Source organism: Epinephelus fuscoguttatus, linkage group LG5, assembly GCF_011397635.1.
Source record: "Epinephelus fuscoguttatus linkage group LG5, E.fuscoguttatus.final_Chr_v1".
In the NCBI taxonomy this organism is placed as follows: Eukaryota; Metazoa; Chordata; class Actinopteri; order Perciformes; family Serranidae; genus Epinephelus; species Epinephelus fuscoguttatus.
In genome coordinates this window covers 27,303,468-27,325,132 of record NC_064756.1, presented here as the reverse complement: position 1 = coordinate 27,325,132, position 21,665 = coordinate 27,303,468, and the positions used below count along the sequence as shown (strand labels likewise).

The 21,665-nt window shown below is 39.3% G+C and overlaps 2 protein-coding genes across 2 annotated transcripts; both read left to right on the top strand.

Annotated features, from left to right (window-relative positions):
- The first annotated feature begins 2,390 nt into the window (after positions 1-2,390).
- On the top strand, positions 2,391-11,785 carry jam3a (junctional adhesion molecule 3a). The gene is made up of 9 exons (XM_049577432.1): positions 2,391-2,577; positions 7,467-7,538; positions 7,618-7,731; positions 7,941-8,093; positions 9,182-9,384; positions 9,923-10,022; positions 10,277-10,406; positions 10,508-10,559; positions 10,674-11,785. The coding sequence occupies exons 1-9, from the start codon at positions 2,529-2,531 to the stop codon at positions 10,707-10,709; spliced, it is 909 nt and encodes a 302-aa protein (XP_049433389.1). The 5' UTR covers positions 2,391-2,528; the 3' UTR covers positions 10,710-11,785.
- Positions 11,786-13,937: 2,152 nt separating this feature from the next.
- vps26b (VPS26, retromer complex component B) lies at positions 13,938-20,038 on the top strand. Its single transcript, XM_049577431.1, has 6 exons — positions 13,938-14,643; positions 15,793-15,949; positions 16,155-16,319; positions 17,285-17,460; positions 17,571-17,713; positions 19,454-20,038. Exons 1-6 carry the CDS (start codon positions 14,421-14,423, stop codon positions 19,589-19,591), a joined length of 1,002 nt encoding a protein of 333 aa, XP_049433388.1. The 5' UTR covers positions 13,938-14,420; the 3' UTR covers positions 19,592-20,038.
- Positions 20,039-21,665: the final 1,627 nt, after the last annotated feature.

Here is a 21,665-nt window from a genome sequence, read left to right as displayed (position 1 = left end):
ACATAGTTTGATCTTTTTTTACTCCTGCAATTTGATATTCTTTATTTTATTTTATTCTTGTATATTTCTTTTGTATTTTAAATTTTAGTATTACTCTGTTATATTTCTATATTCTAATGTCCACATACTGTTTGATTGCTTGCTGCTGTAACATAAGAATTTTCCAGTTTGGGATCAATAAAGTACTCTTATCTTATCTTATCTTATCTCTTAAACTAGGCTACAGGTACTTCAAAACTGTATTTAAGTCACCTCCAGTGCTTGAGTATATGTAGCATACTTAATTACTGTCCAACACTGAAAATATAGCAGTATGAAATGGAAATACTCAAGTAAAGTACAGTCACCTAGACTGGACTTGAGGGAAATTAAAGAAACAGTGTATAATCTTTACAGGGATTTAGTGGCATTTTGCAGTGAGGACTGCAGATTGCAACCAGCTAAAACTTCTTCCAGTCAGAATTCTGTCAGTGTGCATTGTTCAGCAGGTTTTTACTTGAAACCAAATTATCCACAAAGGGGCCCCTCCTCTCCAAAACAAACTGAGCAGGTGATTAAAAATGGCAAAAATGCTGAATGAAGCAGTTTGACATTAAAAAACGTGTTTTTTTGCTGCTCTCATCACAGAGGGGCTGCTAACTACAGTTGCAGATGCAAAAACACAAATGGCCCTATCTAGAGCCAGTGTTTGGTTTGTCCCTTCTGGGCTACTGTAGAAACATGGCGGTGAAAGATGGCAATCTCTGTAAAGGGGACCTGCTCCTGATGTAGATATAAATGGCTCATTCTAAGGTAACAAAAACACAACGATTCTTATATTCAGGTGATCATACACTTGGGTTGCAACTGTAAGAGATTATTCATGGAACAGTAACCGTCTAAGAAAATATCGTGGGATTACAGAATTATTATTACTATCAGTTACAATGACCCTTAAAGTAATGAGAACAGAAGGTTTTTCCATTGGTTGAACAAATGTTTTATCACTAAAATGGAACTTGAAACCATTTTTTACCAGACGTATGTGTACACAGTCTTCCTTTTGAAAAAAAGTAAAATAAACATGAGATTCGCTATTCAGTTGCATTTTTAAAAATATCCGACATAAGCAAATTAACATGTTAACTGTGATTTTTCATATCACAGTGTATGGGAATGCAGGGCACAACCTAACACGGGGGAAATTGTAACATGGACTTTTTATGTGGTCACACAGGGTCGATTCTTTCATGCTTCCGGCCAGTTGACCACAATACCACCACACAGTGACCTGCGAAATTCCACAGAGATTGGATGTATTTCAGCAGAATTCAGTGACAAAGAGTGTTTTCATCCAATTTAAGTAAATTTCATACTTGTCATACTTGTTTTTTGATTACTGAGCTGTGTATGTAAGTCACCGAATCCAACCAGATATCATCTTAATAATCTTAAACATGGCACCATTTGAGCAATGTAACCAACTCTCAGCAAGTGTTAGCTAGGCTTGATAAAATGTCCACACAGCAGGGTTAGTTGTAGCTAAGCCTCCTAAGGTTGCATTCTCTATTTTTGCACTTCAAACTTACGTTCAGTTTGAATTGATGTCCTTAATTAAATAAGATATACTTTGTATAATTAATTTGTCAGGTATCTTATTGACACACAGTTACACAGTCTTGTCAATATTCATACATTTAAAACTCATATTTTGACATGTAGGTCTAGTTTACATATTCCATGTACATCTATCAGTCCAACCATTGACTATCCATGATAGACTAAGGATACCTATCCTTCCCTTGATGTAGATGGAGACCTTTAGTATATAGATAGTATTGTATTGAATCAATGGTGTTAAACAGACTTTTCCAGCAAGTGTTACAGCTACACCCTCTGCCTGTTATAATTAACCCCACCCATGGGGTACGTTGTAACATTTCACTTCCACCATTTCTCAGTGAAATTGTAGAGGAAAGATAAGTTCTTGAAAAAAATAATAACTTGATTTGTAGCAGAGATGTGCATGCTGTTAAAACAAGACAAAAAATAATCTCAAACCGTTTTAATAACATTCAGCTCAAACTAAAATGTGTTAGGTTGTACCCCGCTCTCCCCGGTATACCCTGCAACTCTATTATACATTAAAGAAAACATTATATTACATTTCATTTCTGCCAATGTATCACCCTGAATCATACGCACTTGACAGTACAGTGCTTGAGTAAGTGTACTTATTTTCCACAGCTGAAAATACAGCATGAAGTGGAAATACTCAAGACAGTACAAGTACCTCAAAATACAGTACTTGGGTAAATAAACCACTGGGTATCTGAATACTTTCTCCATCACTGGTCTTTGGAGGAGGAGTGCATATCTGGCACCACCTACCGCCTGTCAGGCAGCGTTGAGGGCTGCCTCCCCCTCAGCGCTTGTAGCTATGGAAACTCGTCGATGGCAACATCCACCAGTCTGTTCTGCCCCCATCCTCATACCTCTCAGAGGTGCTGAGTGTGTGCTACTGTAACCGATAACTGAGGCGCTGCAAGATGGCGATCCCGCGACTCATCGCCTGTGTTGTCCTGTACACCAGCCTAGGTAAGTTACTCTTCCTCTCCCACGGTGCTGTTGTACACACGACGCTGCGCTTAACGAGGTGCCGTTACAGTTTAAAATCACAGCTGTGTAACGGAGCTCGCAATGCTAACGGTTACCAGACGTTAGCTTGACAGAAACAGACTGTGAATTGTCAGGGAAGCATAATGGTTTTGTATTGTATTGTTTTATTTAGGAAATTGTATTGTCATTGAGGTGTTTGACCGTGTAACGTTACGTTGCTGTTGTGCGAGTCAAACCTGAAAAATGACGTAGTTGTAGGAACATCCTTTACGTTTTTATATGTTAACGTTACCGTTTGCTAACCATGGTGTTAGCGTTACAAGGCTTTATTTCCTTATTGTAGAAACATATAACCAAGCTTCGACAATATTTCGTTTGCTTATTTGTCATGGCGAGTAATTGTGAGGAAATTTCCAGAATGAAAACAAAGCAAAACGTTACTTAGGGCGAAGGCAACCACATGGTGACATAAGGGGACTTTCATGCCAGCCACAATTTATGAGGAGTACCTGAAATACATATTGCCTAAAAGATTTAAAATACCGTGCATTTATTGTTCTGTATCTTTTATTGCACATGCATTATTAAAATCCAGTGTTCAAATGCATCCCTCTACCCAGCATGAATCCCATCCAAGTGTGTGAGTGTGTGTATTGACCTTTACTGGTCACATGCTGATTGATGATGGTGTGTGTGTGGTGTTATTAGTGGGCAGAAAATGAAGAGTTGGAGATGACATGCCTCATCTTCCTCCCTGGCCAACAACAACAACAGCTGGAGCTTTTGGAGCTGATCAATGCAGCCGATGCTGGGTGCTATGTTGCATCCACCCACCCCGGGTGTGTGTGAGTTCACCCTGCTGCCGGGTGAACATTGGCAGGGGAGTGGGTTATTTCCAAATGGCAGACGGCATCTGTAATAGTGTTGAACTTTTGACTGAGCTCTGCAAGTGTGAATCAGATGACTAAGCGTCTGACAGGAGGAGCTGTGATTATTATGTTCTTGACAGTGTGTTTTTGTTCTGAAAGTTAGTGGGAAAATGCAGCTCGCTACCGTAGTGGTGGCAGAGATGATTTGAATTTTTAGATTAATGTTAATAGACTGAAATACTGCCCTCCAGTTTTAGACTGCCTTTAGGTTTAGATGATGAATATTAATCCGTTTTAATGCTGTTTAATTCACGCTTCGTAAAACTTACACACATTGGTGCATAAATTTAAATGGTTTTGTTTAAAGTAAGATGAAATTAATGAATATCTTAATCCCTTAACATCCACACCCACAATATCACATATGTACTTCATAAGCTGTCTCTTAATTGAAGTTATATGATACTTAAACTAGGGCTACAACTAACGCTTATTTTCTTGATAGATAGATTCATTTTTCTGTCCATAAAATGTCAGAAAATAGGGGAAAATACCTGTCACAGTTTCCCAGAGAGCAACAGTCCAAAACACAAAGATATTCAGTTTAAAATCATACCTAAAAAAAACAATAAATCTTTACATTTGATGTAGAATCCTGCAACAAAGGGACTGTTTATTGTCACCAGTGTCATTCGTGTAGCCTATGACAGCTTTAGAAAACACAATACACTTCAACAGCCTCTTTTTGCATTTCCCTCAAGTTCTTAGGACAACATGATCGTCTCATACTGATCTACAGGACTGATTTGTTATTACACAGTCACTTCAGTATGCTGTGAATCCCAGCGGTCCTTGGTCCCTATACCTCTCCATGTTACTCGCCACTAATTCTATCTTGCCTTCAGCATATTTGCAGCGACTCCACTGGAATGTCTGGGAAGAAAGCTTTTTATAGATGCACTGGTTCAATGACATTTTTTTGTTTGCTTCAGGGATGGGGATGAATAGTTGTTCTCATATTTAGTGCGTAAGAGGATTGCAGAATGTGGCCATTTAAGAGCGCATTTCTCTCAGAACCTACTTTGTCTATGCATTACAAAAACACAGGGATTAAAAATGAGCCTGTGTTTGCTTTCCAGCAAGCGCCGGGATTATTTTTGTATTTGGAAAATATTGTCTTCTCTTTAGCCTACATTGTGTCACCGGGGGACCGAGCATTGTTGTGGGAATGCTTTTATTCTAAGCTCGTATTAGTAATTAGCAACACATTGTCATGTTAATTGACTGTGCTTATACTTTCCCACGGCCTAGTTTTTGTTAAAGAATCATGTCAAAACTGTGCCTGGTTGCGCAGTTGGTTACTCTAGTGTGCATGCACCGTACTCCATCTTCTCAGTTATCATTTCTGTGAATAATAAGGAGAGAGACTATGTTTATGGAGCCTTTTGTGGTTTGTTTATTTGGTCAAAGAGAGGACGGGGGAGGGTGACATGCAACAGAGGTCATCCCCAAGGAGTTTTTATCAGTTTTGCAGCTCTACAACAGCACATGGACTTCAGCTAACTTAATTAGTGAAATAATTTCCTGGAAACTTAGTTAACACATTAACCACTGCTGTGTTGTAATCCCTGACATGATGAGTTTGTTGTATTTTTGTCATGTGATACTTGTGCAGTGTGGTCGTAGCTGATTCTATCAGTTGTGTAAAGTGGCGTCACCTTCATTTCGTCCCCCCTTTGTTGTTCATGTAAACTTGCACTATGAGAAAAGCTGTTGCCTCTGTCGTAGATTCAGCCCGCAACTCTTGACTCTGTCTCACATATGCCAAGGGAGCGCTTGTTGGATGAGCTCTCCCTGTGTCTCCCGGGATGTCCAGTCACAGCTGGGCTAAAAATAGCGTCTTGATGTACAGGGTGGGAAAGTCAGCAACAGAGACGGAAGCTGAGACCTGGGAGTCAGATCTCATCAGTGTCCGCAGCTGTGCTTATATGACTGGATACTTTGACAGGACCCACGTTTTCATCACTTTCGGGCCGAGCGTCGGCTATATGCTAGCTTGCTGCAGTAGCTGTACATCTCAGGGTCACTCGTGTGGTAACGAGGCTGCTTTGAATAAATAGATAGTCAGAGTGCACGGCGCCTCGGGCAAACAGAAGGGGATGTCTCGCAGTATTCAAGGCTTGCTCAGATAATTATTGTTATCTAATTTCAGCCTTCATTTGGAATCCTTCACATTGCCCCCACTGGGAGTGATAATGCCTTCATTACTCAGCATGGGTGCTGTTAGTCGCATGTGTACCCAGCAATTATTGCATTTGAAAGTGACATAGACACAATAGGTTGAATGTAGGGTATCGTTGGAAGGTGGGAACATGCTTATTTATCCTCAGCATTTAAAATCAGACACATAGTGGAATTAGCCTAAGTGTACATTCAAATTAGTAATTTTCACATTTTCTTAATTTGCCATTGCACACCCCTCATTCCATACTCACGCACTTCCTGTTTAAAATGGCGTTCTGCTGCCCGAAGTTTGACCAGACTTGTGAATTATGCCCCTTGCCATTAAAATCTGACATTTGCAAAATAACACTGATTGCTTAAAGGAGCGCGCTCAAGCAAGGAACTTCTAAAATAAGTAAATCTCATGTGTTGTTTGTGCCGGGGGGGAACAAGACGGCTGATTAAATATGCTTCGCATTTAAGCACATTCCCACTGTCAAGTTATTTTTGTGCTTCTGATTTGTTTTGTTAAGGGATTTCGATAAATTATTTATTCTCCAAAGCTCGGTGTAAATTAGTGTCAAAATTTAGCGAGGAAGCTCTTCCACTTAACCTGAAAAAAATGAAAATAAAATAAAACAGATATCTTGTAATTGTTTTACAGTGTTTGCTCTAATGGGTGACACACCGTTGACCAGTTCAAGCTATTCCTCAGAGGCACGTTGACACCCAGACATTAGTCAGATCTCGTGAATTAGCAATGCAAATGCTCACATTCAAACGCCAGATTTGTTTTTGACAGATAAGACAACCACGTCCACTTTGTGTCTGAAAGCATCGTCTCTATTTTTATTTCTTCTGGCACTTTCCCTTTCTACTTCTCAGTTTGGGAATACTCAATTAAAGAACTTGTTACCCACTTGTATGTGCAGCATGTCAAGTTATGCTGAGCTAAAATAACTAAACTGAAATGAAGTCATCATAAATAATTAGGAAATCTTAGTTTATAAATGACTGTGCTGCAGTCCCTTCTTGTTTAAGGAGCTTTTTGCTGTCAGACTCTGTTTTCAGTCGGCGAACTGAAACAAATGTAAGACTGGGGTAAGGTGATTTTTTACTTTGGCCTTAAAAAACTCCTCAGTTGCCTCGTCTGCATGCTTATGACTATTGTCCTGCTGCATTGTTCTAAAACTGGAGGGACTGTGCATAAAAGTCCTCCCACACTGGCTCTCCAGGGTGTGTCAAACAAAAAGCTGAAAAGCTGAAAGTCAGCACTTTAACTTCAGACAGGGTTTGATTTAAAATGCAGTGCACAGGGGTAAAGCCAAACAGTATAAAACAAACATTTTTACAGCAGTGATGTAACATTTAAAACTTGCTCTCTCGTTCGATGTTTCATCATTAGCCAAATTATTATCCAATTAACCGCTATAAATGACCCAAATCAAATACTGTCAGAATATTTCTCCTCAGCAGTAAGTTTATGCCCAGAGCCTATACTGTGCAGCACACGTTCATTAAAAATGCACGTGAAAGCTTGCACATTTTGGCCCCAGGTATTAATCTTCTTCAACAGAAATGTGAAGTGATTAATAAGAAACGTTTACCCTGAATCAGATCCCAAGGCTCTCTGAGAGGTTCTATATTTATCACTCTAATCCACTGTTTATTAGGCAACATGCCCAGTTGATAATGTCTGCTAATGAAAATGCTTGTGTGTGCCATCAGGGTTACTCAGCGTTTAGTGTCTTCCTTCTTTTTTTTTTTTTTTCTCAGGTCACATCCCATCATCACTCGGGGTAATCCTCCGAACCACGGACAAGATTGTGTGGGCAAATGAGTTTGAGCGTGAGTTGCTGGAAAATCACTCTAACCTATTTAGCTAAAGTAGCTTTTCTTTTCCTGATGCATTCTGTTTCCCCCACAGCCATTGAACTGACCTGTTTAATAGAGTCCATCTCAACAAACAACCCGAGGATTGAATGGAAAAAGATTAAGAACGGTGTCCCCAGTTATGTGTACTTTCAAAACAAGATAGCAGGTAAACGGCTTGCACACTCTTTATTTTTTTTGAAAACCCCATCAACCAGTAGGCCACAGCATTTCAAAGTAATGTGTGAGGACTCAAAGCTCAGCTGAATGAATGCTACCTTGAAAGAACTTGGCATTGAATTCTGTTTTTCTGAACTGTGAAGTCACGCTGTGTATGTGAATGAGCAATTGTAAAGTGTTTTTTTCCTCTCTTAAAAGGGGACTTGGAGCACAGAGCTCAGCTCAGAGAGCCAGCCAACATCCTGATCTTCAACACCACCCGGTCAGACACTGCAGAGTACCGCTGCGAGGTGGCCGCCATCGATGATCAGAGGGACTTTGATGAGATACTTATTAGTCTTGCAGTCAGAGGTATGGTGGTACCACATCAGAGTGGTCCGTGATTGAAGATTTACAGCACTCTTGTGGGTTAACAGATGAACAGAAAATTATAGTATATGTCAGCATATATTAAAGGATTATCAATTAATTTTACATTTATTGTAGAGTTTAGAATTCAATATAAAATCTTGTTGTGTCCATACAGTTAATTTAAGTCTCTCAAGACACCTAAATAACCATTAGATTAATCAAATATAGCCACAAGCGGTGGTCCTGGGGTTCAAGCCAGTACGGACTTTTTAGAGGTTGAAAGCTGCAAAGGATAAAGACCTTTGACAGCTTATTACACCTGCATTTAAGATAACCCACAGGTTTTATGACAATTGGACAGATTCTCATTCTTTTATGTCCAATATCTGCTGGGTCATGCCCTTCTCCTGCTATGCTGTCACCCTCTATTAGTCAATTGCAGTAACATTTTGGGGACATGCTTCAGTAGGTTACTTAAAAATATCTACTGAGTTTGATGATGTTTGGACAATCTGTCTTTGATTTATGGCCAAATATTGCGCAAGGCCAGGAGAGATGTGGTGGTGCCCCTTGAGAGATTTCAAAATAAGTTTTCACATGTGGTTCAACATTGTTATGACACATATCTGGCAAAGTATGCGATTGGACAAACAACTTCTGATTGGATTAGTGATGCCATGCCTCTTTTCTTATATATGTGTCACCATCTAGTGGTCAATTTGAATGAACTGTTCAGGGTATGTTAGGGTTCTTAATTTGGACATGTCCTGCACGTTTTTTGATTATTGTTGCATTGGTTGTGGGGTTAGGTCTATTTATGTGCTGAGTCATGCCCCTTTTACAGTTCATCAGTCATTATTCATGGTCAAGTGGCCATTGTAGAGCACATTGAGCTGGACTTGTGTGTCAAATTTCAAGTCAGTAAGACTCACGGTGTGAGGAGCATGGCCTTTACAAAATTAAATTTTTGGGCCTTGGTGTAATTTATCATGTGAAATTTAGAGTTTCAGCCCGTCACGCTTGAACCCCTAATGACAAAAGCTGTCAGTGATTGCAATAGATTGAGGTGTGTCTGTGTCTGTGTGCAGTGAAACCTGTTGTGCCACGGTGCAGCGTGCCAGAGGCGGTCACAGTTGGAACATCAACCGAGCTGCGATGTCTGGAGAACGAGGGGTTCCCTGCTCCTCAGTACCGCTGGTTCCACAACAACGAGGAGCTTCCTCAGGACCCCAAAAACAGCCCTAAGTTGGCCAACTCTACCTACACCATCAACCCTGACACTGGAGGCCTGGTGAGAAAGACGGGTTATGACTTGTGTACTTCATCATCTGCACAACGTGTCACTAAAAGCATGGCAACATGCACTATTAACTATTAGAATATTATAAGAAATCAACCTCTCTCTCTCTCAGTCATATGTAGAAGAGGTAGCTGTTTGTGGATGGCACTCTGTAGCATCAAGGATGCTTAATTACAGCTTATCTAATGCAAATGTGAAACAGCTTAATCTGAATAAAACCTTAACCATCAGATGACTAATAGCAGGATTAATCCATGCGTGTAAAGATAGCCAGAGAGGAAGCTCAACCTAAAACTGCCGTATGAAAGAAGGATGATGTTGCATTCAAAGCCAAGGTGATGTGTTCACAGGCATAACAGCCATGTTATTTAACACATTTCCGTATAAAAAATAGTTACAACAAAATTTGAGACAGTCAGCTTTTAGAAACTGTCATGAGGTTTTATTCACAGCCAAACATCCTTAGCGTTTTGCTGAAAATGCAGCTGTCTGTCATTGCTCTGAGAAATCTCTAAAAATGTCTCCTCAGAAATTTCGAAGAGTGAGGAAGGAGGACGCAGGGGAGTACTACTGCCAGGCGAAGAATGATGCCGGACATGCACAGTGTCCCTCTCAAATGATGGAAGTCTGTGAGTGTCTAAACGTCTGAGTCACTATTTTCTATCCGTCCCAAGATGTCAGAGTTTTTTCTAAAGCTGTCTTATGTAATCAGCTACCAGAAAAAAATAGTTTCATAATGCTTTTAAGTTTTCTACCAGCAAATATTTGACATCTTTACATGATAGCTGGCTATTAATCAGCCGAACCATTAATCAAGTGATGATCTCAGCACCATGATGGATAACATAATAATCAGGCTACCTAACTGTGCGTCCTGTTGCAGATGACGTCGACATCCTGGGGATTTTCCTGAAGTCGTTTGGTGCCGTGACTGTTTTCTTCTGTTTGGCTGCCTCCATTTGTCACTCCTTTAAACGTGGATGCTTCTACAAGAAAGGTCACAATGAAAATAAGTGAGTATAATTCTGAAGAAGGAAACAGGCAGTTAGTTATTCTGTCTTGAATTCTATACTAACTAATGTTTTATTGGGTATTTTTAATGTATTTATTTCAGCTACAACTGGCCAGCACAGAATGATGGTGTCGAATATGGTGATGCAGATGAGGTAAGCTCAATCTGCAGAGCACACACAGCACTTATTCCATGTCTTACTATGAACAAATTGAGTTTTTAAGGAGCAGTTCTGCATGCCAATTTGATAATTCCTGTTTTGTCACAGGGCCACTTTCGCCACAAGTCCTCCTTCATCATTTGACAGCTGCGGCGGAGGACCGGATGGAACTGAGACAAACACAAACTGTCGAGGTTAACTTGCTACAATGATGCTCCAGATGGTAAAGTTTGAGGTGTAACATGGCACATTATTCTCTGATGCACATCAAAATCAAATCAACCAACTTGCCAAAGTAATTTTAATATCATTTTGTGGCACTGTTTCATATTTTTTATAACATTGTAGCATTTTTTAATTTTTCTCTCTATCAGTATTAATTTCCGTTTAAAACACTGTTTTTTTTTTACTCCTTATTTCTGTTATTTCAACTGATTTGCTGTCATATTTTTATTATACAATGAAACCATTTCAGAGCTGTGGAATTTGATATTTGGCCCACGATGCTGGAAGCTACATTCCTTCACAGTTTTTTGGACAAATCCTCTTTTATAACTGTTAAACTTTTTACTGAGTACAGTGCAGTTGTTTTACAAAAACTCCTTTACATTATCTTTATTCACAAGATAACCACGTTCTGATTTTGTTTCACACAGGGAAGAGTTGAAACTTGTTTTTGTATATACTGTAGTTATACAGGCAATAAGCAGCAGACTGTAAAAGGCTGATGAGCTCAGATTCATAAGGCACAATTTATCAGCCTTTCTTATATTCACAGATGATACCAAGTATGTACGAGTACAGAGTAATCCCTGAGTTTGAATATCATATATCCCACTATGCTGCAAAGTCAATATGTACTATAAAGGTGGTGAAGTATGATTTTTAGAGTGCTGTTTCTGTGTATAAGTGACCTTCTGTGCTTTACTAATTATTTTACGAGTATTGGACATATTGTCCAGTTTCGACTCAGTATTTAATGTACATAAATACATACATTTTTTGATCTTTTGATTTTCATACATAGCACTCCATACCTTATTGTAAATACTGCAATAAAACTGTTTGTTGGAAATAAATTTACAGTATTTACTGTTCAGTGTGTATCTGCAGTGTTGAGCCTGTCATTTCGAACATTAGTGTCAATGATTTGTGTAACAACTCAGGAACTGTTGTAAAATGTCCACTGTTCATTTGATATCAATGCTATATGTTCATGTTATTTTGTTACTATTAAATACGTTTGAACTGTAATTGTTGTGGAGACTCAAATGTTTCATGTGGTTCATTATGGGAGTGTATTGTAAGACTGGTTTAGAGAAAGTATTAGAAAGTAATCCTACAGGGGCAAGAGACAAGAAAAATCTGTGAGAAAGTAACTTTGCTAAACTAGTTATTGACCATAAATGTCTCTAATAGGCTTTTTCAAAATTAATTTCTTGGCAGCTACGTTGTCTTGAATATGACATTTTAAACACTTTAATTCACACAGTAATTATAGCTTCAAGTATTTTATTATTACCATATGTCTTACTGTGTGGTGGAAGAAGTATTCAGATACTTTACTCAAGAAAAAGTATCTATACCATAATGTAAAAATATTCCATCACAAGTAAAAGTATAGTGATCATATTTTTATATGTATGTAGAGTAGAAAGTACAATAGTTCCCTCTGAATTGAAGAGTTGAAGAGAAGTAGAGCTGAAGTCAAAGTAAAAAAAAATTGACATACCTGTAAAGTAACTGACTTAAAGGGCCAGTGTGTAGGATTTAGGGGCATGTATTGGCAATGATACCATAATAGTCATAACTGTTTTCATCAATATAGCATAGAATCACCTGGAAATAAAAATTGTGTTTTCATTACTTTAGAATGAAGCGTGTATAATTACAAACAGAGCGGGTCCTTTTGCCTCTTCCACACACCAGTGGTCATCCACAACCAAACCATTGCACAGGTCGATCATATAAATATATTGGTGTCTTTGTTGACAACTCACTAACCTCAAACACAAATGTTGATAGTCTCTGTAGCAGAATACAACAACGGCTGCATTAAGTCATCTGAGAGTTCATGGTGGATACATTTTTATCAGGGAGTCTTAGAGAGCCCGATCAGGTACAGTATCGCAGCTTGGTTCAGTAACCTTTCTGTGCAGTTAAAAAACAAACTGTTCTGATTTATCCATACTGTATGAAAAATAATTGGTACAAAGAGCACATTTCCATGCAGACTATTTTTGAACAGGCTACTCTAATTCAAGCCAATAAGATCATCAATGAGTCATCTCATGTTCTGCATGCACAGTATGAGCCGCTGCCCTCTGGTAGGAGATTTAGAGCACCTCGTTGGAGATTGAATAGATTTAACAGTTATTTCATAATTATGTCTATAAGGCTTTTAAATAATGGCAGATAAAGCCAGAACTGGCTTTTTAGCATTTGTTGTAATTTATTCATATTTTTGTGCCTTTTTTGTTTTGTTATTGCTACGTTTAGTGTATAATGTATTATGTTGATTTGTTTATGTACTATGTTGTATGTTGTGTTTTTGTGGCTGTAGTATGGCTGTAGAGCCCAAGACAAATTTACCACACTGTGGGACAATAAATTTAATCTTGATCTTGGTTCTACAGTAGCCCAGAATGGACATATCAAACACTAACTCTAGAAGGGCCCAAACGTCTTTGTGGTGGCCACCATAGTTCTCTTCTACAGGGTTAGTTAATGAGAGAAGTTTCACTTCTATAACCTCACTGCTAGATTCACATACTGAACCTTTAAGTGCAGTTTTGAGGTACTTTCCATTTTAGGCTACTTCACTTCACTACATTTCAGAGGAAAAATGTGTACTATACTACAATTATGTCACATTATAGTCACTAATTACTTTAAATATTAACATGCTATATTTAAAATCTGTGATAATCTCAAATATTATACATTATTATAAATACAATTTACCCAACAACATGGTAAACATCATCTCCTCTTTAATCAGCTACAGTGTTAAAACACATTTATTGACAGGGGTCATTCTCTTCTATAATTAATACTTTTATTCAAGGTATTTTGAGCAGGCCTACACATTACTGTTGATGTGTTTTACCTGAGAAAATATTAGAATGTATGACTTTTATTTTTATATTGTGGTACTGCTCATTCTAATAAAGTAAAGGACCTGAACACTTGCCACCATTGTTTTTTAAAAATTATACTTATGTGCAGTAGCCTATGTGGAGGAATATATTTAGTTTTCACCACTGTCCTCACTGAAATAAAGCATCAATACAAATTAATATATACGATTTCACTCACTTCCGGTTGAACTCCAACGACTTCTGGGTTTTATTTTGAAAAGCTCCACCCGGAAGTAGATCATCCAGTGCAGGTGGCGTACATCCTGATCATTTGACAACATTCACCGTCTTTTCTTACAGAAAACAAACATGTAATAGATTTTTACAGAGCGAGATTTTTGTCCATTACGGAGCAGACTAGTTTGTGGCGGGTGTAGACTATTTCCTGGAGACATTAAAGTCAACAGAAGGAAAGCACAAACGGCTAATTTGCTGATGGACGTATTATTGTGCGTTTTGGTTGTGCCGTCGTATTGCTATTTTGCTCCGTCGGTATGGACATGTAGCTAATGTAGAGTTGTCTGTAAAACATCGTCGACTTTCTCCATGTTGAATAGTGTGTTTTGTGCTCGGAAAGGGAACTAGGGTCGCACACCCTGCAGGCCTTACTGTGGTTTCTACTTTGAAACATTAGCAGGGTTTTTGGGTCAGTTTGCTAACAAGTGAGTCAGGACAGGAGTTTACACGGCACACACGGTCACTGCTTCACATCACGATGAGTTTCTTTAGTTTTGGACAAAGTGCGGAGATTGATGTGGTCCTCAATGACGCCGAGACGAGGAAGAAGGCTGAACACAAGACTGAAGATGGGAAGAAAGACAAATACTTTCTCTTCTATGACGGTGAGACTGTCAGTGGGAAGGTGAATGTCACACTGAAGAACCCTGGCAAGAGGCTCGAGCACCAGGGCATCAAGATTGAATTTGTGGGCCAAATAGGTAGGTTTAAAATAATAACTTGTACAACTGACACATTTTTACATGTTCACCAATGACTTGACAGTTGCCTCCGTTGAAACCCCTAATGTGGTGACGTTATGACGTCATGGTGCACATAAATTATATACAAAAAGCCATTTATATTAGGAACTGTACACAAATTATTAGTGTGGGAAGTAGGGGCTGAACATAACACTTAAAATCAACAGAAGTACACACCCCTAAATTCTTTTTACACCTTTTTAAAATGAATGGCAAGAATTTATGGGACCAGTTTAGTAGTGTTACATTATTTTAACATAATTTCAAGAGGTGTATTGTCGCTGCTGAGGGCCTCTCACAGGGCTAAGCACCCATTGTTCCAAAAAATATGCACACAAAGATGTTTGAAAAGCTGAGAAAGTCATATCTGTAGGTATGTCCAAATTCTTCCAACTCCAATTCTTCCAAGACTCTTCCAACCAACCATTAAAATATTCAGTTTGCAACACAATAAAAAAAGAATTACCAGTTTCTAAAGATGCAACCACAGTTGCTAATCTAGGAAACTAGAAACAACAGATCTCGTTCTTGTTGCTAAATATTAGCATGTTATTTTGTATGATGATATATTGCGAGCAAACTAAGGGAGAAGATATGTCATTTTCAGCCACCAACTTGAGAAGCAGGTTAAAAAATGTTATTATATCGTCAGGCAAACAGAAAAAAATAGAAAAGTATTTGAGGGTTCCATTAAACAACCATCTGGGTTTTACAAATATTGCCGGGTATGTATAATTTTTTTAGGAAAATGACATGCTTAGGCCTGATATTTGTATATAATGATATTATTTAAGAAGCACAAACTAGTATAAGGCCTTCCTCAGTGTTATCAGTGTTATCCTTGGACCCTTATCATCATTAAGTGAAAAATGGCAACACCCTCCCCACATTGTTTAAAATTTAGAGAATTATGCAAATATATGTGGAATATTCAGTTGCCAGAATTACGTTAAACATATATTATGATGGACAGAATATATATACATGCATATCTGTCCAAAACTTAATGAATAACATGGGTACATTTCAAGATGTTCTCATTACAGGGGTAAATGTTCAGCAAAATCTTAAAGTGGACGTTTTGCTAATGACTTCTGTCTTTTCTAGAGCTGTATTACGACAGAGGAAACCATCATGAGTTTGTTTCCCTGGTGAAAGATCTTGCAAGACCGGGTGAAATAACTCAGTCGCAGACCTTCGACTTTGAGTTCACTCATGTTGAAAAACCTTACGAGTCCTACACAGGCCAGAATGTCAAGCTAAGGTAAGTTTGATCATTCACTCTGCTTCACAGGCAGTCGAATGAATGACTCAGTGTCACTCTTTAACCTGTGTATCACATGGTTACATTTAAATGGGGCATTTTAACGCATGCCATTGTCTACGTTTACCTTGCAGTACATTTTATGGCTTAGATGTGATAATGTTAAAACAGTACTGTTTTCAGTCTCTGTGTGTACCATTTGCAGATATTTTCTTCGTGCCACAGTGATCAGAAGACTAAATGACATCAGTAAAGAGATGGACATCGTGGTCCACACGTTGAGCACTTACCCTGAGCTCAACTCGTCCATCAAAATGGAAGTTGGAATTGAGGATTGTCTCCACATTGAGTTCGAGTACAACAAATCCAAGTAAGACTTGTAGGGATGCAACAAAGCTGTATTTTTGCAATTTGATAGGACACATATTAAGTGTGAAAGGGGGAGAGAGAGAGAGGGAGGGACACGCAGCAAAGGGCCACAAGCCGGTATCCCACCCGCGGCCGCTGCAGCAAGGACACAGCCGTTGTACATGGGGTGCCTGCTCTACCCACTGAGCCAATGGGCGCCTCATACCCAATTCACTTAAGTGAACTCATGAGAAATAAACAATTTAATGGTGCTTTTTAAAACTTAATTTGCAAGGTGTAAATAGGCAAAGAAAGATTATCTATAAATTCAAGATTTAAAATGGTAATAAATTCACTTACAGAAAATTAAATGCCCGATTCAGCAAAGAAATCTAAATAAGATAAAGCGTCTCTAACTGCCTTTTAGAAGTACTAGCATTCAGCAGTCAAAAAGCCAAATATATTTAGTCTACTATAACAGAAGATAAAGAAAACCAGCAAGTCTTGATATTTAAGAAGCTGAAACAAGTGAATTATTTTGCCATTTTTTTAATTATCAATTTCATGTGGATTGACTGATTAATGCATCGATTATTTCAGCTGTAATTGTGTTATTTCATGCTGCCCAAGTTACGGCAATCAAAAGTGTCCAGTGAGACATTGGAGAAATAATCAAATACAGGGCGTCGGTGGCTTAGTGGTAGAGCAGGCGCCCCATATACAAGGCTGTTGCCGCAGCAGCCCGGGTTCGACTCCAGTCTGTGGCCCTTTGCTGCATGTCACTCCCTCTCTCTCTCTCCCCCCTTCACACTTGTCTGTCCTGTCAAATAAAGGCTAAAAATACCCCAAAAATATCTTTAAAAAAATAAATAAATAATCAAATACTATTCTGTGTGAAACAAATATTGGTGCTCAGTGACTAAATGACTTGTTATTTACAGCCCTCGTTCTCATTTTCTGATCATGTCTCCATTTGTCCTCTGACAGGTACCATCTGAAAGATGTAATCGTGGGAAAAATCTATTTCCTGCTGGTGAGGATTAAGATTAAGCACATGGAGATTGACATCATCAAACGTGAGACAACGGGCACCGGCCCAAGTGTATACCACGAAAATGACACGATCGCCAAGTATGAGATCATGGACGGAGCTCCGGTCAGGGGTAAATGACACTTATTTATGATTTCAGTCGGTTATTATAATCATGAAACATCTCCTTGCTCTGTCAGGATTTATGTTATCCAACCTGTGACAATGTATTTCATATTTTAGGAGAGTCCATCCCAATCCGGTTATTCCTGGCTGGTTATGATCTGACTCCCACCATGCGAGACATCAACAAGAAGTTCTCTGTGCGGTATTATCTGAACCTGGTGCTGATCGACGAGGAGGAGAGACGCTACTTCAAACAGCAGGTAGGCTGCTGATCAAAGATTCAGAAGAGAACAAGTTGGACTGGCCGCTCTCAGGCTCAGGCAGTGTATGTACACACTTGCATAATGATTGAAGCAGCTGAGAGTGTGTGGTTTGACTAGTGGGATGTCAAGTGTTTAAATAAATTCTAGGTGGGATCTACAGAAAGATCCTGGGTGACAGAAAATAAGTATTTAATATTGGTGCAGTAGTTAGCATTGTCGCCTCACAACTAGAGGGTTCCTGGTTCAAATCTGGAGTGGTGGGCTCGAAACCCAGGGTGGGGGAGCCCTTCCATGTGGAGAGTGCATGTTCTCCTTTCGTCACCATGGGTTTTCTCCAGGTACTCCGGCTTCCTCCCACACTCCAAAGACATGCAGGTTACTTGGTGACTCTAAAGTTGGCCGCAGGTGTGAATGTGAGCATGAATGGTTTGGTTTGTCTGTTGTCTGTTCGCACTGCAGTAGTCTGGCGACCTGTCCAGGGTGTACCCTACCTCTCGCCCAATGTCAGCTGGGATAGGCTCCAGCCCCCTCACGACCCCCAGCAGGATAAAAGATTCAGAAAATGAATGTATTGGAAATATGTTCAGCTTTCTCCCCCTCGTAAAGTCTAATTGGTAGTAGCACTCAAAAGGTACAGTTTAATTAATGGGCTTGTTTAAGATGAGCGAGGCCTCTGCAGAATCCATCAGTGTCAATCGCCACACAATGTGTGCGGCTTTGATTGTGTCCGATATGATTCTGACTTGCTCTGACGCCACGCACACATGGGCAGCGATAGAGCTGATTGGCTCTTTGATCAAACGCAAACACCATGTTATGAAAAAAGTTTCTGTCAAACATATCCAGTTGATAATGTAAAGGTTATAACTTGGTCTATAGCCTCCAGATGGATCTAACAGGATGTTAAAATGTCTATGACTTCCTGTATGTTCTTTAAAGACTGCTGGAAACTGTCCCACTTGACCGCAGCTAATTTGTCACCGCCCCCTGCTGCTATCTGATCTCGTCCACTTTCCAGGCGAGGCTCATCTCATCTTGAGCAAGCTTAATGTCTGTCAGCCCACATAATGCATCATGTCCTATCAGCACTAGTTCTGATTTGATTAGTGGATGAATCAATTGGCATAGAATTAATCTACAACAGTCGTGACAGTCCATCATTAGTCAATCACAAGTGCCAAACATGCGCTGGTCCCTGCTGCTTTTTTGTTTAGTATCTTTCAAAATTAAAGGTCTTTGGTTTTTGGACTCCTGGTTGGAGAAAACAAGCAAAGCAAACAATTTGAATAAGTCGATTTGGCTATGTCTTTCTTTTTTTCCACTATCCTCTAACATTTTAGGATGTACAGTGTAACATCGCCTTTTTTTACAGATAAAAGCTTTATTTATTTGTACGGCAAATCACAAGGTTCATAAAATAAATTGTTGTAAAAGTACAACAGTGTTCCTGGATTAACTGGACAGTAACTAACAGATGACAGTAATCCACTCTAGTTAATGATAGCATGTATGAGTTTGTTGTTATCAGCAAAGGAGTGCATTTCGCAGCTGATACACAAACAAGCTAATATTATACAATTGTTACTAATATGAGTGAGATTACTGGCAAGAGCAACACCAGCATATACTGATGTTGCCTTTGGCTGTCATGGACAAGGAGTCAATATACAGTGACATAAAAAAAAGTAAAGCACGTGAAGTCTAATAAGCTCCAAACCCTTTCCTTCCCCTGCGCAGGAAATCACACTGTGGAGGAAAGGTGACGTGGTGAGGAAGAGCATGTCTCATCAGGCCGCCATCGCCTCTCAGCGGTTCGAGGGCTCGGCTGCCTCAGAGAGCGCCTTGGAACAGGCTGCAAAGGAGGAGAGCGGGTAGACGAGAGCCGCAGCCCTCCAGTCTCCTCTCACAAGACTCGTCTGCGTCAGATTACCTGTCAACTGTACAACATCTGGTGAAGCAGCTGTTTTATTTGTAGCGGCTGCTGGTGGTGGAGGAGGAAGGAAGAAGGGATACCGATACACAGTAATACATTCAGTATGTGAACAATGAAACAGTTTGCATGAGGCATTCAAAGTGGCTTCAGGCTGCTGGTCTTGACCTTCCTCATTAATGCATTCTTCTTTTCTTTATAAGAATCAAACTAATCACCTGTCGCGATGTACACTGTGTTAAAACCTTTCATGTGATATATGTTGAATTTTTAAGCCTTCTGTCGGTAACTTTCATGCTTTTTGGGATAAATTCATTTCTAATCTCTTTAATTAATGCAGCTGAATTGTCATGAATTTTTCAGAAATGTATCTCCAACATTCCACCATTGTTGAATGCATTCCTAACACTGTTATGAGGTCAAGAAATCTGAGATAACTTTGCACTGCTTTAACTTGCTGAACACATTTTTCTCTTTGTGTGTGTTTGCACAAAAAAAAACAAAAAACATAACGAAAGCAGAAAATTTCCTTTTTGAGCGAGAGGGCTGAAGTATTATGATCTGTAAATAAGACCAGCTAAAACCTTTTATCCTGTTCCAGCTTGTGTACATTGATTATGCAGTACAGGGTGCCACACGATGACCTTTCATGTTCATATGCTTTGCCTCGGCATTCCAGCTGTGTTAGGAAAGGGTGTTTGTATTAAGGTCCGATAGTATGAAGTCTTCTGTATCCTCTTTATTAGAGACTTGAAAGTTGTGCCTAAGTGTATCAAGCAAATGAAATCCTCCTGCCTCTTTAACATAATTTTAGTCTTTTAACCAGAGAAAAAGTTACAGTAGAACTATCTATCTTTTGCAAAATGCTAATTAATTATTCCCTGTCCCTGAAAGTCAAATAAATTGATGCCAAATGGGAAAAAAAACTGAGTTAATGAGTTTAAGTGTTTGTGACAGACATGATAAACCTGATCAGACTGGGTGGACAGATGGATAAAACACCACATGACACCTCCACATCACAATGACATCATCCTACTTACACTGCCGTGTACAATACATGTGTGAGTTGTGCTGTCATTGAGCCATTTAACGCTGTGCGACAGCTTTGGACAGGTAATGTAGTCAGTATTCACGTTTTTCAAATCCATGTGGATCCTCAGCCAAGTAAATGGTTCCTAAGTTGCGCGTACATGAACACAAAGTTGCGAACTCATGCTAAAACAATTCAGTGGTTCGTCAGGCAACAAAAAAAAATCTGCAGCTACCTTTATAAGTAGTCATCAAAGTTATTTTGTAAGCTAAAGCAGTGTTATAGTCAATGCTATGTAAACAGAGACCAAGTCATGACCAAGACCAGATCGTATCAAGACTAAGACAAGACCAGACCAGTTGGAGTCCCACACTACATGACACACTTAAGATAAAATGTGGAACATACAAACCATAGAACTCCTCAGTTAATCTGAAATCTCCACATTCCCATAAAAACACCCACAGAAGTTAAATTAAGATTCCTCTTCATTCACCTCTTTAATTGTTCATGTGTGCATGTGTAAGTATACCTGAGAGAGATGTCTTGTTTATGTATAGGAATTTTCATTTGTTTTCTATGAGTAAACAAATACAAACACTAAGGAGATTGTATCTACTTAATATTCTTTATTCAACATTCCTTTTGTGCACAGACAATTTTGTGATATCCCTGGCGTTGCAGGCTGGACTCATCCTGAAATAAAATTCGGAGTCCTCTTTGGCGGCTGTGGCTCAGAGTTAGAGTGGGTCGTCCACCAATAGAAAGATAAGCGGTTCGATCCCTGGCTCCTCTGATCAACGTGGCAAAGTATCCCTGAGCAAAATACTGAACCCCAAATTGCTCCCAATGGCTGTTCCATCGGTGTGTGAGTGACTTAAAAAACTGAGTAGCAGGTGGCACCTTGTATAGTAGCCTGGGCCACCAGTGTATGAATGTGTGTGTGTGAATGGGTGAATGTGACTCGTAGTGTAAAAAGTGCTTTG

Coding starts and splice junctions, on each gene's coding strand:
- jam3a (XM_049577432.1), top strand. CDS start 2,529: ATGGCGATCCCGCGACTCATCGCCTGTGTTGTCCTGTACACCAGCCTA. Junction 7,732..7,940: donor CTTTCAAAACAAGATAGCAG/GTAAACGGCTTG, acceptor CTCTCTTAAAAG/GGGACTTGGAGCACAGAGCT. Junction 10,023..10,276: donor CTCTCAAATGATGGAAGTCT/GTGAGTGTCTAA, acceptor GTCCTGTTGCAG/ATGACGTCGACATCCTGGGG.
- vps26b (XM_049577431.1), top strand. CDS start 14,421: ATGAGTTTCTTTAGTTTTGGACAAAGTGCGGAGATTGATGTGGTCCTC. Junction 16,320..17,284: donor TTCGAGTACAACAAATCCAA/GTAAGACTTGTA, acceptor GTCCTCTGACAG/GTACCATCTGAAAGATGTAA. Junction 17,714..19,453: donor GACGCTACTTCAAACAGCAG/GTAGGCTGCTGA, acceptor TCCCCTGCGCAG/GAAATCACACTGTGGAGGAA.